The following is an 18,716-nucleotide window of genomic DNA, read 5'->3' as shown; positions in this document are numbered from 1 at the left end:
TGTGGAACCAAACTTTAAATATTAGGCATTTCCTGGGCTCCACATCAGAATGTTCCGAGTAAAGCAAACCTCTATTACAAAAGTCAGAAAGTAAGTTAACACAATTACAAGGTACACACGAGGCAAGGCAAACTTAGCAGCATTTTATTTTAAATTGTTTCAACTCTACAATTAATTTAATGAGAAAGCAATGAACTCCATAAAATGCAAACAACATTTGCTTCAATAAATGAGTTAACAATTCTGATCAGTTTAACTTCTGGCCATTTTACCCTCTTTACATTTTTGTATTCAGAGGCCAAATTCAAAATTTCCATTAACATTGACCTCAAACGTTCACTATTCACCCCTACAAGTGAGGGGGAGAATTGCGAGCCTATTACAGCGAATTACGTCAACAATACACAAACTTTAGATCTGGTTTTCTGGTTATGTAAGTAGCTACGTTTCAGATTTTATGAGGTGTTCTCTCAGGCTTTTCCCCAAATGAGATAATGCCTCAGTATTTGGTTCAGGCAAGATACTCAACAGTTCAACGTTACTTTGGGGAGATAATTCAGAAACATGGTATAAACACCAGCTGGGCACTATTTCAATTTTAATTCGGGCTTGGCATTTTTTCACAAAATGGGTTAACTCAGCCCTTGCAGATTCATTTTATTTTCCACCTATTTGAATCAGAAATTATACACGGCTAGTATTGAAACAGCTCTAGATCCCAACTAAAAATCAATCAAATCTGTCACCTATATCTAATGATATTGGTGTATGGTTAATCCAAAGGACCATGCACAGTAGTGCTTTAGAGTCAGATCCCCATTTTACTAAGGTGACATTTATTTTTATTCATCTTTGCCTTCCCTGTTATTTTGACAAATGTTGCTCAGGAGCAGGTGGATTGAAATGCTGAATACACCAATAAGCTCTAGCTTTTGCCGAGATCTAATATTAGGTGTGCACAAGTTTAAAATTGAATTGCATCTCCTTACAGAATTAATTGTGCACAATGCACAATTATTTATAGGCTGCTGTAAACAGGAGTTGGATAGACATCCCAGGATTGTGTCTGCTTGGGATTCTTTTCCAAAATGAATGTGGCACATTACTCATGAGGCCAGTAACTAATCATAAACAAAATAGAACCAGATACCACAATGTTCAAATATTCACTGTTCATAAAACACTCCAAATAATGATACAGCATCAACCTTTCTCAGAATATACTGTACAATTCAGCATTAATTGCCAAAGTTTTAAAGAAATATATTTGAAAATTGCATTTAAAAAACTTTCTACAATTCATTATCACTCATACCACCATCAGAAGTATATCCCATATTCGGAGGATGGCCCGCGATAGTGAACAGACAAAAAACTGACAAACGTGTCATAGGTTAAGGGTAAAATTACAACAAAGTGATTGCCAATTGTACTGGCTAGCACGTCCATTCCCTATTAGGTCATAGCTCTTCAAGTGCACTTCCAGGTACCTTTAAACTATTGTAGTGGTTCCTGGTTCCACAACTTCGTGGGCAATGATTTCCAGACCCCCATTTTCTTTGGGTGAAAGCACTGCCCTCCAATTCTTTCACCACTTAAATCTATATCCTCTTGTTGACCACAGCCAAATGAAATAAATCCTTCCTATTCACCCTCATCTAGGTGTCTCATAACTTGTGCCCCTCAATTTGATCTCTCAATCCCTTATGTTCCACAAATACGTCCCCAACTTAAGTCAATCTTTTCTTCCAACTATAATTCTTCAGCTCTGGCAACTTCCTCAAATCTCTAGCACACTTTCTCTGGGTGCCTTTAGATCTTTTCTGTAGTCTGGTGTATAACTACGTACAATACCTTACTATTGTAGCCTAATTAGTGTTTTATACAATGCTGGTGTAACTTCTAGTTTCATTTTCCATAACTCAGCTGGTAACAAGAAGCATCAAGTATGCTTTCTTAATCAACTATAGTCTGGAGCTTTCTTCCTCACATTGCAAATGATGCCAAAGTTGGCAATATGTTCATGATAGCTTCTATATTTAAATCCGAGCTATCCCACAATGCAATTATTAATGTATTATCCCAAAATAGGAGCCTTATTCTGAGCTCTACAGAAACCCTTTGAATTCTGTTTTCCCCACTAAAACTTGTTTTCACCCAGTGAGAAATCTTAACATTTAATTTGCCACTTTTCTGTGCTTAGCATATGCTATTACATTCTCATTAATTTACCAAAACAGGAATTTGGCAAAGGGCTTTCTAAAATTCTGTGTAGATTGCATCGAATCTTGGGCCTTCATTGACCCTCCTGGTCACATCTTCAAAAGTTACAATTCAATGATTCAGCCACACCTTTACCTATCCATGCCAATTGCCCTTTGTTGTATTGACATTTTCCAATACTTTGACAATGATTGATTGTGTCTGCTAGGTCTATCCTTTTCTCTTTACAAACATTGCCATTACATTATCAATTCTCCATCCTCCGGCACAATACCTGTAACCAGAGGATTGGAAAATGATAGACTCTGTGCAAAGGGGAACTGTGTTCCAAAGCTGAAATGTACACAGGGCACCCGACTGGAAAAGGCATTAAAGGAATTTTCTGAATTTGCTGCCGGAAATATTAATTTGTGGTCACCTTGTTCGTGAACTCCGTGTGTTATTTGGTCATGACACCATCAACTTTTCCAATTACTTGTCCTTTAAAACAATTTGGAGATTGGCAATTCTGAATGGAAACCATGTGCCAATTTAATCCTCGCTATTGGATAGGCATCAAGTTCAACTGGAGTCTTCATTTTTGGTTACGCCTGTAAACTAAAATTTATATCAGTTTTTTATTGTTTGCAGGATGCACATGCTAAGCCACTACGATAAATGGTATAGTGTTGTTTCAATGTATTTTCTTCTTGCTTTCCCGTGTACTAGATTCACAGGTCACCTCAAACATACAAAAAAAAACGAGGTTTCCATTTAATGTCAAGCACACATGCCCCTATTCCCATGGAAAGATATTTAATCCCCAGTGAGGGGCAGGCAACTTTATTTTGGAGAAAGACACAAAGTGCTGGAGTAAATCAGCGGGTCAGGCAGCATCTATGGAGAAAAAGAATGGGTGACGTTTCGGGTCAGGACCCTTCTTCAGACTGAAAGTAGAGAGGAGGGAACTGGAGATAAGAAAACCCCAGAACAAAACAGGGCTCGCAACAGATGACGAAGGAAGTGTGGAGCCTATAATAGCCCATTGCTGGCTGGGGAAGAGGTGATAACAAAGGAATACAAGGATGCGAACAGTGGAACTAGTAGGACAACTAGGAGGGGGGGGGGGGGGGGGGAAGAGACGAAATGCAGGGGGTTGGGCTCCACCCTTGTTTATCTGTTGCTGGCCCAGCTTTGTTTTGGCCTTTTCTTACCTCCAGTTCCCTCCTCTCTACTTTTAGTCTGAAGAAGGGTCCTGACCCAAAACCTCACCCATCCTTTTTCTACAGAGATGCTGCCTGATCCAGTTACTCCGGCAATTGGTGTCTATCCAGTATAAACCAGCATCTGCAGTTCCTTTCTACGCAACTTTATTTTGGTGTTTACTAGTGCTGACACACACACATACACACACACACACACACACACCTGGTTAATCTGGCTTCACACTGTATTGCCTTCAAAGGTAATTTTAAAGTAATTTTACTTGACATACTAATTTTACTTGACATACTAATTATAAGCTCTTAAAATTTATTACATTAGTATTGGTTCTTAATTTACTAAACTCAAATTGATACATGATGGCAAGGTCAGACTTTGGTTTATTCAGATGCAAGAAAAAATATTTGGTGTAATATGCTGTTTTATGAATAAAATAGAAATAGTGGATACATCACAACCTACTAAAGAGGCAATGTAACTATGAACAAGGAACAGCTGATTATCCTGGAGTAGTTCACAATCTAGTGGACAAATGGATTACACAAGAACATCTATTGGATGAACCCAATCTCATTGATTGCATTGCATCCATCAGAGATTTTGTCATTCTAATTTTTATATTCAATTAAATAATACAATGCTTTATGGTCACCAGAAAAGGGACAAATGGATATTTGCCAGGTTGTTATAAAGTGTGACTTGTCTTACTCCACATAACTACACACATCTCTTCCTCCCTGTATCTCTTCCTTTTCTCAATCTCCATGTCTCTCTCACGCATGTACACACGTGCATGCACACACACACACACACCTGAAAAGCAGCTAGCTCACTGGTAACAAAATCACTGCAGTTCCCTTTCAATAGTTTTTAAATAGTAGTTTCAGAAGTTAGTTCTTATTTGCACCGATTAAATGTCATTTTTGTATGCGAGTGTCTCTTAATTTTTTCTGGGGGTTTTCAGAAAGCAACATCAGGCACACCCAGACAGGCCTTGTCTTGGGCTTGTAATTATTTTGATTTTCAATTTTCTAAAATTTAATATATAAGCAACAAATGATAATGGAGCCAAAAGGTTTAATTTTAAGTCAGAAGAGTTCTAGAAACATGAACTCAATTCTTTTGGAATGTTTCTCATATATCCTGTAGTTTGTCACTTCTGTGTTAATTCCTTACCACTGAGCAAAGTATTTTCCTGCCCAATTCATATGTCTCTACATGCAAGAGATCCAACTCCGTATGGAAACCCTAAAACCTCAAGCACAAAGTTAATATCCTCAAATTAAAATGCAAACCATATAATTGTTGCATGGTTTGGTTTCAAAAAAGATTAAAAGCTATTAATATAATCTTCCCAAAACACAATAAGTACCACATCTGATGAACTTTAGAAAAAGATTCCTATTTGTACCTCTAAAATCTCCTCATCACACAGATATCTAAAAAGGACAGTTTTCCAATTCATCACCATACCAGAATTAAATAAAACTCGTTTCAAATTAGACAAAAATTGTTTACAATCACTTACACTGGGACATCATAATACCAAGACCACTCTTTTTCTTCTCAATAACTACTTCCTATTACAAAGTTTACAGTTTCAAATAAACTAAAATACAAAATATCAACATCACCAGCATGAACATTAAAACAAAATCTTGTAAGCTTAAATCACTTCAAGCCCAAAACATTAAAGTTGATTTTATTGCAAGAGCATTGCTTTAGCTTGCTAGAGTAGGAAACATTTCACAAGCCTGTTTCATGAATCCATTATACTGATAGTTTACTGATGCAAACTTGATTGACATACAGTTTATTGATTAGACAATGTATAGGATAGTTCTGCCACTTAATACACAAGACCACTGATGGCAGACTAAGCAGGGCTTAATGCAGTTGGTAGAATATAGTTGACATACTCAGGGACAGGAAGGAGTTAAATTGAGAAAAAATTGAACAGGCCATAAAGCAAAATGCACTATCATTTTTCACAAGCTTGAAATGCAATGACTACATTTCCAAGTCAAAATAACAACAAATTTAAGCATACGAAAACTGCTTGGAATTTTGAGACTTGTTTCTTTTCAAGCACTTTCCTCACCAGTCCTCAATTTGCGTGCTTCAATCATTTGCTTTGAGGCTTGTTTTCGATCACTTGCCAAACCAAGCCAACTCATGAAATCGATAAAGCACGTTGTTGGGTTCAGCCGCAACCCAAATTCACTCGTTGAGTAGTCGAATGGAAACGTGTGGTGGAAGTTGTGGAATCCTTCTCCTGTATGTAGCAAATACAGTAAGTTTATTATTAATCTAAAATATTATCTGAAAATGTTTCCAGGGCTGTAACATGGGCTGCTTCTGTGCCTAATTTGCCATCACATTTTAATCTGGTTTTATCATTCCTCTGGCCCATCTTTTTCCTCATAGTCCATAATTCCTTTTCATATTTATCAGTACAATTGAACAGTTTCTGCATATTTTAATCCTTTTATATTAAATCCGTAACATGGGTAATTATTAATCAGGCAATGGTGCCTAGTTCAGTTATTCATAGATTACATACAAAATCAATTCTGAATACATTGTGATTTACAATTTGAAACAAAATGCAAAATGTCGCCACTTTGTTATTGCGGCACTGCAAGTATCATCAAAAACATCTCACATCACCCAAATACATCTGCAGTAAAAGCTTCTGACAAAGTATACTGTAATGAGTACAGAACAACAATAGAACACCTTTAACGCAGAAAAACTCCCAAGACACTCCATAGAAGAGTTTGTTACAGAGTCACATAAGGACACATGGGCAAAACCTCAGTGAAGAGGTAGGTTTAAGGAATGCCTTAAAAGAACAGAGTAAGCAACTTAGGATGGGAACTCCAGAGTGTGGGGTGTGAGCAAAATAAGAGACATTTCTACCAATAGTAAAATAATTAACGTCCGAAATGTTCACAAGATGAAAATTTGAAAAGCACTTATCTCTGAAGGTCAAAGATCTGGATGATACAATATTGGTAGGGAGGCTAAAAGGTTTTCAAAATAAGTTTGTGAATGATTATTGACCAGGAGCAAATGTGCGGCAGTCAGCATGAGCAAGTGGATGAGTGTGACTTGGTGCACGATAGGGCAGCATAGTTTTAGATGACCTGCTACAGAGGGCAAGATGTTTGAATGGCCAGAGCATTGGAATGGTCAGCAGCTTGGAAACTTAACTAAAGACAAGTATTTGGTCTTTTCAACATTTAGAGGAAATGTCTTCTTATCCAGTGCAAGATGCCCAATGTATGGCAATGAGGGATCAAAAGAGGCTGTAGTGAAAGAAAATTAGGTACTGCCAGCCTACTCACAGAACTTGACAGAGCAATCTCCTGTTAAGGATGAATGGAAGCTGGAAGGAACCAAGGACAGATCTAAATCTATCAGCCTGGCAGTAAGAGGGGAAGCTTTTCGAGACAATTTTCTGGCTTTGACTGGATAGACAAGAATGGAAGACAAATGTGGTCACTAATCAGCAGGACAATGGTGCTGAGGCATAGGAGGAGGATGGCCTGGTCAAGCATGCTGAACACAGCCGGCAGATGAGGGGACTTTGAGAGGAGAGAGAGCAACTAATCTTGTACATGAGCATGACAGCATAAATGACTTGTTTGATGTTATTTTATCATTCTAAGAGGTGACAATCTATTTGGGTTTGAACTTAAGTAAAGATGGGGTGGCTAGGTTTGCAGCTATCCAACTTCCTTATTCTTGGCCTCGAATGGGGAAAACCACAAAACAAGCACATAATTTTTGCTTAGTTTCTATTTTGAAATGGGGCTATCAGAAATGGCACTCTGAACTATAAAGAACCTCTGTGTCAAGATATCACTGATTCAGGCGCTGGGTGCTACAGAGTTTTCTACTGTGCCTGGGTTGCATACACACTCTGCTGAAATTCAGACACAGCCATAAGAATAGCAAATAGATGCTCAAACGTCCGGTGCAACTGTGCCTTTGGACTTCTCAGCCGGGCAGAAGCTGTGGTTGCAGAGAATAACAGTTTAACAGATATCACTACCTGGTGTTTGTTTATGTTTCAACTGATATGGGCACAACAAGGCAACTCATAAGAAGCAAGTGTGGTACACCAAGGCACCAAATTTTGTGGGATTGGGGTGGGATTGAGTGGTTAAGGCTGAAAGTCAAATTAATGCTCTAACTACATTAAAATATTGTTTTGAAAATCAAATGTATTTTATTACAAAGTTCAATACCAGCAATTTCAGGCTGCTAGTTAGGTAAGGAGATTAGAAACCCATTAAAATCCAAGATGAGGTCACATTAGCACCATCATAATGAATATAAATATGCAAATTACAGTAAAGCTATGGGGATTGAAGGAGGTAATTTAAAAAGTCAAACTGAGAAAATGAAACACTTTACTAGAAAAGGAGAATGTCATAACATTGCAGCGAACATTGTCAGTTTGTGTAGAAAGATCAAAAAGAAATGGTGTAGATAAGTATTCACTAAAGAGAAAGATATCAGGTATAGTTGAATCTAAGAATTGATAGGTTCTTAGAAACCATGGCTTGGATGTTTACTATTTTCGAAAAGGCGAGAGAATTCAGAAATCAGAGGCGCAAACTGACTTGGGAGTGTTGGTGCAGGATTCCCAAAAAGTTAATTTGCAAGTCAAATCAGTAGTAAGGACGGCAAATGCAATGCTAGCATTTATTTCAAGAGGACTAGAATACAAAAATAGGAATGTAATGATGCATTTGGAGTACTGAGAGCAATTTTGGGCTTCATATCTGAAGAAGATGATGGTCCAGAGGTGGATTACGAGAATGATCCCAGGAAAGAGAGGGTTAACATATGATGAGCGTGACTGACGGCGCTGGGCCTGTACTCGCTGGAGTTTAGAGGGTTGAGGGGGAACCTCATTGAAACTTACCCAATGGGGAAAGGCTTGGATAGAGTGGATGTGGAGAGGATGTTTCCACTATCGAGAGAGTCGAGGACCAAAGCCTCAGAATAAAAGGATGTTTCTTGAGGAAGGAGATGAGGAGGAATTTCTTTAGTCAGAGGGTGGTGAATCTGTGGAATTCATTGCCACATAATGTCAATGGATATTGAAGGAATTAAAGTGTGGGTGTCTCTTGAAACAATCTGCTTATGCGAAAGTTTCAAATTGTATTGTAGCTCTGGTCTTTCTCTGCTGAGATACCGGTTGAACGTGGAGACCTCGTATGCTGCACAGGTATGCTTAACATCAGCCAGCATGGAAATAAACATTGTTGATGAAGATGTTCTATGCAAGTCAGCGTGCAGGTGTCAGAAGAGCTTGTTGGCTTGAGGGAACAGGTGATGAAAATAAATCTATTCTAATATGTCCAAATTTGAGTTACAAATCAGGTCAGATCACTTGATATTGATTCATCACCACTTCAAGTGTTTGACTTTTACAACCTCTGCTGCTGTAGTTGGGGCCCTGCCAGCAGAGTGGAGCTCAGAATCAGAGTTAATTACTTTAGGAGGCATAAGAGGCAGGGGGAGGTCATAGTTAAATAACGTTACAAAAAAATTCCAGATACCTGGATCAATGCGGTAGATGTTCTATCCTGTTGTTAAACTGAACACAACTGACTTGGATTGGTTTCCTACTCACCGAGTGCTCCAAAAGTAACAAATCCGTTTTCTCTTGGATTGATGTGCTTGTCATAGGGTCTGTTTCCATACATGTGAGCAGCGCTGTTCACCAGCCATGTGACATTCAGTGAAACGGTGTACCGAAGGATGGAAGCCAGGAAGTAGGAATTCCAGAGACTCTCCCCCCAGAAGTACCAGGGGATAAAAGTTGGCATTAAGAAACACATGATTAAAACCGAGGTCTTGTAATACCTACAAAAGAGAACAAAGTTTATTTACATAATTATTCGCACAGGCCTCATAAAAAGCAGGACAATTTGTATTTCTATCCAAGAGGAAAACAAACATTTGCAGTTGAATTTCATAAAATAGCTGGCGATAAAGAGCCTTTATGTTTGAATCTAAAACAAAATGGCTGGTATCTGAGGAGTATCTACAAGGAATAGTTTTTTTTCACACAAAATGCTGGAGTAACTCAGCGGGACAGGCAGCATGCCTGGAGAGAAGGAATGGCCGATGTTTCTGGTCGAGACCCTTCTTCAGACTGAAAGTCATGGGCCCTTTCCCATGACTTTCAGTCTGAAGAAGGGTCTCAACCCGAAACGTTACCCATTCCTTCTCTCCAGAGATGCTGCCTGTCCCGCTGAGTTATTCTAGCATTTTGTATCTATCTTTGATTTAAACCAGCATCTGCAGTTCCTTCCTACACAGTAGTTTTTTTACTCTACATCACCAAGAATATGATTTAACAGGACAAAATTCAACAGAGCGCATTACGATAAATACTAGATAACTCCATACCATGTATACCCTCTGTGCTTTTGATAGGTATTTTAAGATCACACAAAAGTACCTTCGTTTATCTGATGTTATAATGAGCCAGTCAGCAGGGGCTCAAGAGTTGAAAAACCCACATAAATAGTGTAATTCAAGCAGTAATCCCACAAATTTCCTTGTTGGTTTTCAAAGCTGAATATCACAACTTTAGTGGAAACCCCAAATAGGCAGGTTTCTGCACCAGCATTACTGAGGCTACTAACAAAAATTTCAGACTAACTTCTTTCATAAAATGGTACCAAACAAAGTTGCAAAGAGTTAATGAGGTCAAACAGGAAACTCAATGGGATTCAGTGAAGAAGCAGATAATATGCTGGATCTGAGAGGAAGGAGAACGAACAATGTCGCAAGATTGAAATAGATTGGACAATTTAAACTTTTGAACAATATTATCATATTTGCAGTCCACGGCATATCCTGTTAGACTTTACTTTTTAGTGAAGTGAGGCGAAAAATAAAATTAGGCGGACCTATAAATAGCACACATTTCAATAACAGCTATTTCATATCATACCCCAAGCTTCCAATACCTCCAAAAACCTATAGTTGAGTGGCCGACACCAGTGCAAATGTTATAGCCAAAACAACCACCTCCTGTAAATTAATGGAATTTTGTTATCTGAACTATGTTGATTTATTTATATCATAATGAATTATAACTTTTCCTATGGATTATGTTCTACAATGTATAGAACAGAATAGATATCATGGAGGATTTTTCTCATGACGACACGCATGTTGAAAGACTGGAGCGACTAGGCTTGTATAAGCTGGAATTTAGAAGGATGAGAGGGGATCTTATTGAAACATATAAGATTATTAAGGGATTGGACACATTAGAGGCAGGAAACATGTTTCCAATGCTGGGGAGTCCAGAACCAGGTTCCACAGTTTAAGAATAAGGGGTAGGCCATTTAGAACAGAGATGAGGAAAAACCTTTTCAGTCAGAGAGATGTGAATCAGTGGAATTCTCTGCCTCAGAAGGCAGTGGAGTAATTCTCTGGATGCTTTCAAGAGAGAGCTAGATAGAGCTCTTAAAGATAGCAGAGTCAGGGGGTATGGGGAGAAGGCAGGAACGGGGTACTGATTGTGAATGATCAGCCATGATCACATAGAATGGCGGTGCTGGCTCGAAGGGCCGAATGGCCTACTCCTGCACCTATTGTCTATTGTCACACGCTTACACACATGAAATTTTCTGGCATATGTTCCCCCATGCCTATTATTCCCCTCACTGCTTCTGCTATGAAAGTATTAACTTTGTCGGACTTTGACCCTACAACCCTAATGATAGTTGCTCAGACTTTAAATTATGTCCAAGTTCATTTATATCCAGCTGGAGAAATCACGGGACAGCAGAAGGATTGATTCTTGCCTTTTAATGTTGAGGCATGCCGAATTCTGATCTGGAATAAATATTTTGGCAAAGACAAGAAACCAAATCTGGAATGTTCCATGTATGTACATCTTAGCATCACCAGTATTTCACCATTATATTTCACGTCACCCGTCTGGCACCACTCAATTGCTTACCACACCTTAACAATGTACAACAAAGCTACAAGAGACGAAACCAATGAATTAAAAAAATAAATCACATAGGTTATAAAGGTTGCTTTTGAACATTTGTGGAATTAAATAATCAGTGAAAATGCCAGTTTATTCCTGTGAAGACGAATACTGTGAGGGCTGCTTAAATCATAGGAACCATCATATCCAAATTCATTCATATCTTTGGCAGATATCCACATCTTAGTGGACAGTCACCAGATAACACTTGGCAGCTGAGATCTTGGATGATTGTATTTCTTTTTGCTAAGTCAAGGACACGAAAGCCAATTCTGAAATCCCAATGTACAATCCTGACCAAGAACAGATTGAGATTTGAAACTGGAGTCTCCTGGATTGCACAACTGTAACCATGCATGGTAAAGCGTATTCCAGACCATCGGAGAGCTTGAAGGTGAACTTTTGATACATTTACAGCTTCCTTCTCGGCTCTGTAGTTTCAGTTAATACGTCATTAGCATTACATATTTAACACCATATTCCAATGCAGCACAAAGTCAGTTGGAGGAACTTTTTATATCCAAGCTAAGAATTGTGAAAAGTAACGACAGAAGGGAATCTATGAAATAAGATAGATTGGAAGTCTTTGGATATACGTCAAATGGAACTTACTGGGCGAAGTAACCAACTTACTTGAAAAATGTTAATTAAAAATGCATGTGCACCTTGATAGAATTTTTGCTGCACGTCATATGAATGTCTTTGCATTTTGAAACATCGGATCATAAGCAATTTAGGTCATCACTCCTTTCCATATTTATGAGGCAAGATCAGCCTCAAAAGACAAAGGAAATAAATATAAGGTGAGGTCTATGTTAAGTAATGTTACTTACATCTGCATCTTTTGGGATTTGCTACTTTAGGTAAAATGATTCAATGTCCAGTGAGATTTTTTTTTAAATGGGAAATAATTTGGACATGATGAAACTACGTTATATTTTCTTCACTAATAACTGGATGGTACGGTGGCGCAGCTGGTACAACTGCTGCCAAGCAGTGCCAGAGACCTGGTTTTGATCTTGATCTCAGGCCTCGTCTGAGTGGAGTTTGCACATTCTCCCCGTGACCCGTGTGGATTTCTTTCAGATGTTCTGGTTTCCTCACATATCAAAACGATGTGCAAGTTTGTATGTTGTATGGCCTCTGGTCATTGACCCTACTGTGTAGGGTGTGTGTAGCACTAGTGTGTGAACAGGTGATTGACGGTCGGTATGGACTCGGTGGGCCTAAGGGTCTATTTCCATGTTGTGTCTCTAAACTAAACTGGCAAGGTCTAGCTCTTTGGGTAGATTTGCAAAATGTTCAGCAGTTGGCGAGTTACTTTAAAAAAGACAAGTGCAAGGTTGACACGGACGTTTGATTAAAAATGGACTTGAAGTATGATTCTGTAGAAAGGAAGTACACAGCAAAGTACATGCAAAGTGACACAGTTAATTCAGAGACTAGGGACCTGAAATTAAAGAAAGGAGACTTTGAAGGTATGACGGAATTGGCTAGGATAGACTGGCAAATTTATACTTACAGGGTTGACAGTGGAGATGCAATGGCAAAGATTTAAAGAACGCAAGGATGAACTCCAAAAATTGTTCATCCCTGTCTGGCAAAAAAATAAAACAGTGAAGGCAGCTCAACTGTGGCTAACAAGGGAAATCAAGGATTGTGTTAAATCCAAGGAAGAGGCGTATAAATTGGCCAGAGGAAGCAGCAAACCAGAGGACTGGGAGAAATTTAGAACTCAGAGGACAAAGGGGTTAATTAAGAGAGGGGAAAAAGAGCACGAAAGAAAGCTTGCAGGGAATATAAAAGCTGACTCTAAAAGCTTTAGATATGTAAAAAGGAAAAGATTAGTGAAGACAAATGTAGGTCCCTTATAATCAGACAGGTGAATTTATAATGGAAAACAAGGAAATTGCAGAACAGTTAAACGAGTACCTTGGTTCTGTCTTCACTAAGAAAGACACAAACAATCTCCCCAGAAATACTAGGGGACCGAGGATCTAGTGGGATAGAGGAACTGAAGGGAATCCACAATAGTCAGGAAATAGTGTTAGGTAAACTGTTGGGACTGAAGGCAGATAAATTCCCAGCGCCTGATGGTCTGCATCCCAGAGTACTGAAGAAGGTGGCTCTAGAAATCGTGGACGCATTAGTAATCATTTTCCAATGTTCTATAGATTCAGGATCAGTTCCTGTGAATTGGCGGGTACCTAATGTTATCCCACTTTTCAAGAAAGGAGCGAGAGAGAAAACAGGGAATTATAGACCCGTTAGCCTGACATCGGAGATGGGGAAGATGCTGGAGTCAATTATTAAAGAAGTAATAATGGCGCATTTGGGTAGCAGTAAAAGGATTGGTCCAAGTCAGCATGGATTTATGAAGGGAAAATCCTGCTTGACTAATCTTCTGGAATTTTTTGAGGATGTGACAAGTAAAATGGATGAAGGAGAGCCAGTGGTTGTAGTGTATCTGGACTTTCAGAAAGCCTTTGATAAGGTCCCACACAGGAGATTTGTGGGCAAAATTAGAGCACTTGGTATTGGGGGTAGGGTATTGACATGGATAGAGAATTGGTTGGCAGACAGGAAATGAAGAGTAGGAATAAACGAGTCCCTGTCAGAATGGCAGGCAGCGGCGAGTGGAGTGCCGCAAGGCTCAGTGCTGGCGCCGCAACTATTTACCATATATATTAATGATTTAGATAATGGAATTAAAAGTAACACTAGCAAATTTGCAGATGACACAAAGTTGGGTGGCATTGTGAACTGCGAAGAGGATGTAAGGAGGTTGCAGGGTGACTTGGATAGGTTGAATGAGTAGACAGATGCACGGCAGATGCAGTATAATGTAGATAAATGTGAGATTATCCACTGGCGGCAAGAACAAGGAGGCAGATTACTATATGAATGGTGTCAGATTAGGAAAAAAGGAAGTGCAACAAGACCTGGGTGTCCTTGTACACCAGTCACTGAAAGTAAGCATGCAGGTGCAGCAGGCAGTGAAGAACGCTAATGGCATGTTGCCCGTCATAACGAGAGGATTTGAGTAGAGGAGTGAAGAGGTCCTTCTGCATTTGTACAGGGCCCTGTTGCGACCACATCTGGAATATTGTGTGCAGTTTTGGTCTCCTAATTTGAAGAAGGACATCATTGCTATGGAGGGAGTGCAGCGTAGGTTCACAAGGTTAATCCACGGGATGGCGGGAGTGTCATATGAGGAAAGATTGAAAAGACTGGGTTTGTCTTCACTGGAATTTAGATGGATGAGGGGATCTTCTAGAAACATATAAAATTATAAAAGGACTGGATAAGCTAGATGCAGAAAACATTTTCCCAATGTGGTGGGAACCCAGGACCAGGGGACACAGTCTAAGAATAAAGGGGAGGCCATTTAAAACTGAGATGAGAAAAAACTTTTAAACTCAAAGTGTTGTAAATTTGTGGAATTCCCTGCTGCAGAAGGCAGTGGAGGCCAATTTACTGGTTGAATTTAAAAGAGAGTTAGACAGAGTTCTTGGGGCTAGTGGAATCAAGGGATATGGGGAGAAGGCAGGCACAGGTTATTGATTGTAGATGATCAGCCATGATCAAAATGAATGGCGGTGCTGGCTCGAAAGGCCAAATGGCCTCCTCCTGCACCTATTTTCTATGTTTCTATATTAACGATTTAGACGAGGGAATTAAATGTGACATCTCCAAGTTTGCAGATGACACAAAGCTGGCAGTGTGAGCTGCGAGGAGGATGCTATGAGGCTGCAGGGTGACTTGGATAGGTTGGGTGAGTGGGCAGATGCATGGCAGATGCAGTATAATGTGGATAGATGTGAGGTTATCCACTTTGGTGGCAAGAACAGGAAGGCAGATTATTATCTGAATGGTGTCAGATTCCGAAAAGGAGAGATGCAATGAGACCTGAGAGTGCTTGTACATCGGTCACTGAAAGTAAGCATGCAGGTACAGCAGGCAGTGAAGAAAGCTAATGTCATGTTGGCCTTCATTGCGAGAGGATTTGAGTATAGGAGCAAGGTGGTCCTAATGCAGTTGTACAGGGCCCTGGTGAGACTGCACCTGGAGTATTCTGTGCAATTTTGGTCTCCTAATTTGAGGAAGGACATTATTGCTATTGAGGGAGTGCAGCGAAGGTTCACCAGGTTAATTTCCGGGATGCTGGGATTGACATATGATGAAAGAATGGGTGGTCTGGGCTTGTATTCACAGGAATTTAGAAGGATGAGAGGGAATCTTACAGAAACATATAAAATTCTTAAACATGCATGTGAGTGAGGTAAAAAAAAAAAGAGGCAAAGAGCCGAGCACTTGCGCGAGGCGTACAACGGGGGTCAAAAAATTTGAATATTTTTGAAAATTTACACACAAAATTACCTGTTTCAAGCCTCTTTTAGTGCAATTCAAAGTAAAAACAGACATTACAAAATAATGTGAATATGTCACTGTATACTAATAACATTTAAGTAAATTTGCACATTAATTGATAATCAGCCCAAAAAGATGGTAATTGGCTTTTCTGCTGGGTTTTAAATTTTAACCCCGTCTTAATTAATTTAGTTATATAATCTTGCACTTAAATTTAATATTTACTCATTACAGTTCCATCATTGATTTTCTGGCACTCTTGGTTCCAGAGCTTTGCTGGTTTATCCAGCAGGCCAAGGACGTCGGCTATGGGGATAGATTTGCTGGCTCCAGCTGGGCAGCAGTTCCAGACCCCCGGCCGCAGGTTGCAAATTCAACCCACCGATCGGCCATGGAAGTCCCGATGAGGTTGAGATTGGTTGCCTTGCCCAGCCTAGGTGCCACATTTCCGGGGAGACTTCCAGGGCGCGGGGGATTTCTCGCGGAACCCCTATCGACCTCTAGCTGCCAAATTGACAAATTGGCCATGGAAATCCCGATGAGGTCAAGATTGGCTGCCTTGCCCAGCCAAGGTGCCATATTTTCGGGGAGACTTCCAGGGCGTGCGGGGGGATTTCTTGGAGCGCCTAAATCGGTCTTTTTTTCGATCCGATTTCTCCATTTATTTGGCAGAGTGAAAAACGCGGAAATCATGCAAAAAGCGCGGAAAATAGATTTTTTAAATGCGGAAATTCACATGCCTGTTAAAGGATTGGAAAGGCTATATGCAGGAAGTTGGGGGAATCCAGAACCAGGGGTCACAGTTTAAGAATAAGGGGTCAGCCATTTAGGACTGAGATGAGGAAAAACTTCTTCACCCTGAGAGTTGTGAATCTGTGGAATTCTCTGCCACAGAAGGCAGTGGAGGCCAAATTCACTGGATGTTTTCAAGAGAGAGTTAGATTTAGCTATTGGGACTAAAGGAATTAAGGAATATGGGGGAAAAGCAGGAACTTTTTATTTTTATTTTTTATTTTTATTTTTTATTTTTTACTGATTTTGGATGATCAGCCGTGATCATATTGAATGGCGGTGCTGGCTCAAAGGGCTCAATGGCCTACTCCTGCACCTATTTTTCTATGTTTCTATGAAATGTAGCAGGATGTAAAAATGTCAGCCTCATTTATATGGAAACATGTGTAAATTACAGTAGCTCATAAGCCTGGTCACATCATATCAGTTGTCGGGAAAGATACAATCACATCCATCCTTGTCCGACTTAGGGAATGGTAATGACTGAGTGTATTCATGAGCAAAGTTGCAAATTGCTCAGACCTTCTACGATAAAGTGAAAGCATTGGCATGAGTACCAACCAACCAAAAATATGCTTATTAAAATATGTTTGTAATACAATTTGCTCGTTGCTGTTGAATTAGGAATACTGGAAAGCCTACCATTAATAACATACGCTCACCACTTCAGAGGGAAGCACAAGGAAATACTTTGACACCCCAGCTTCAAATAATCCAAAAACCTGGTTATATTTTGGACGTGAATAAAATGATTTTTTCAAAAGAGAAAACCTCAGCACTTGACAATACCAGTAACAAGTATTGCATTATATTCCTGATGTTTTCTCTCACTTCGCAGTGCTTACTTTCTCTGGAACAGAACAACAGGGTCAGCAAGGAGATCACTGACATCCAGCTTCTTTCCTTTCTCCGTCACATCCGGGTGTTTACGAATAAACAACCAACCGATATGGGAAAAGAAGAACCCTCGGGTGGCGTTGTGAGGGTCAGCATTCGACTCAGAGTATTTGTGATGCACCCGGTGATCCCGAGACCACTCGTAGATGTCGTTCTGAGGAGACATGACAACAGATTAACATAGACTCAGCCATTTCTGAAGAATCCTGTATCTCTGCTCCAGATCATCTTACAAATGCAGTGCAATTCTAAGAAAACCCTGCATCCAATTCAAACGAGGATTCAGGATCTCACATTGTAAAAGATCATCAAAAATACTCAGCATTCTCATTAATAATAAAATGATTAAATTCCTTCTGGGCCAAGTGTCAAGCTGGCGAGATTCATAGCTCTACACATCAAACACTTTCTATCTGGCCAAGTTAACTGTGGGTCAGTCACTTTGTAATTCATAGCCAGAGTAATTTTGTTCCTTGTACCACCTGAAAGCAAGGCCAAGCTAGTATATCTGGGATACCCAATTGCCTTTGTTCTTATGTGCTAAAAAATGTGGAGCGGCTGAGAGTGAGAGGGATATCCTTACCAAATCTTCTATTGTACCCACTTGCAAGAAATTGAAAAGGCAAGTTAAAAATCAAAATTGGAGCATCCTACTAATAAACAATTGCACAAATATGACTTGGAAAATCTTGGCAAAATTGGAGAATCCATGGTAATTTGTTTGTTATACCTAAATATATAATCATACTGCCCAAGGCTTTTTGGCAAGTATACTATCACATCAGACACTACAGACTACTTGCTGTACTTCCCTGTTGCCAGGGAATTTAAATTCATAGCACTAAAAGTGCTTTAATGTTTAATACGGGCTTCAGTAGAACACTGCAGCACACAGAAGACACAGCACACAGTCGACTATGAGTGGGCAGAAGATTAAAGCAACAGGCAAACAGAAGCTTATCACTAGAATAAAGGCATTTCCCAAAGTAGTCACTTAATTTCCATTTGCTTACCACAACTGAGAAGCTAGTCTGAGAACAAAAAATGTGATTAGCTGGTGTGAGAGGAACAGAAGCCAAATATTGATCCTGCTACTCAAAGCAAAAATGCAGAGAGGTTGTAAAAGTGCTGGACCAACAATGGTATGATTAACCAGGGTGCTTATGAAGGACACAGAGCCAGACATAGA

The 18,716-nt window shown here is 39.6% G+C and overlaps 1 protein-coding gene across 1 annotated transcript; it reads right to left on the bottom strand.

Annotated features, from left to right (window-relative positions):
• Positions 1-5,112: 5,112 nt before the first annotated feature.
• LOC144590784 (stearoyl-CoA desaturase 5-like) lies at positions 5,113-17,693 on the bottom strand. Its single transcript, XM_078395212.1, has 3 exons — positions 17,476-17,693; positions 9,080-9,312; positions 5,113-5,701 (listed from the first exon to the last, which is right to left on the bottom strand). Exons 1-3 carry the CDS (start codon positions 17,691-17,693, stop codon positions 5,511-5,513), a joined length of 642 nt encoding a protein of 213 aa, XP_078251338.1. The 3' UTR covers positions 5,113-5,510.
• Between the last annotated feature and the right edge of the window lie 1,023 nt (positions 17,694-18,716).

This window comes from Rhinoraja longicauda, unplaced genomic scaffold (genome assembly GCF_053455715.1).
Source record: "Rhinoraja longicauda isolate Sanriku21f unplaced genomic scaffold, sRhiLon1.1 Scf000322, whole genome shotgun sequence".
Classification (NCBI taxonomy): domain Eukaryota; kingdom Metazoa; phylum Chordata; class Chondrichthyes; order Rajiformes; family Arhynchobatidae; genus Rhinoraja; species Rhinoraja longicauda.
Note: the sequence above shows the minus strand (reverse complement) of the source record. Positions and strands in the feature narration are given on the sequence as shown.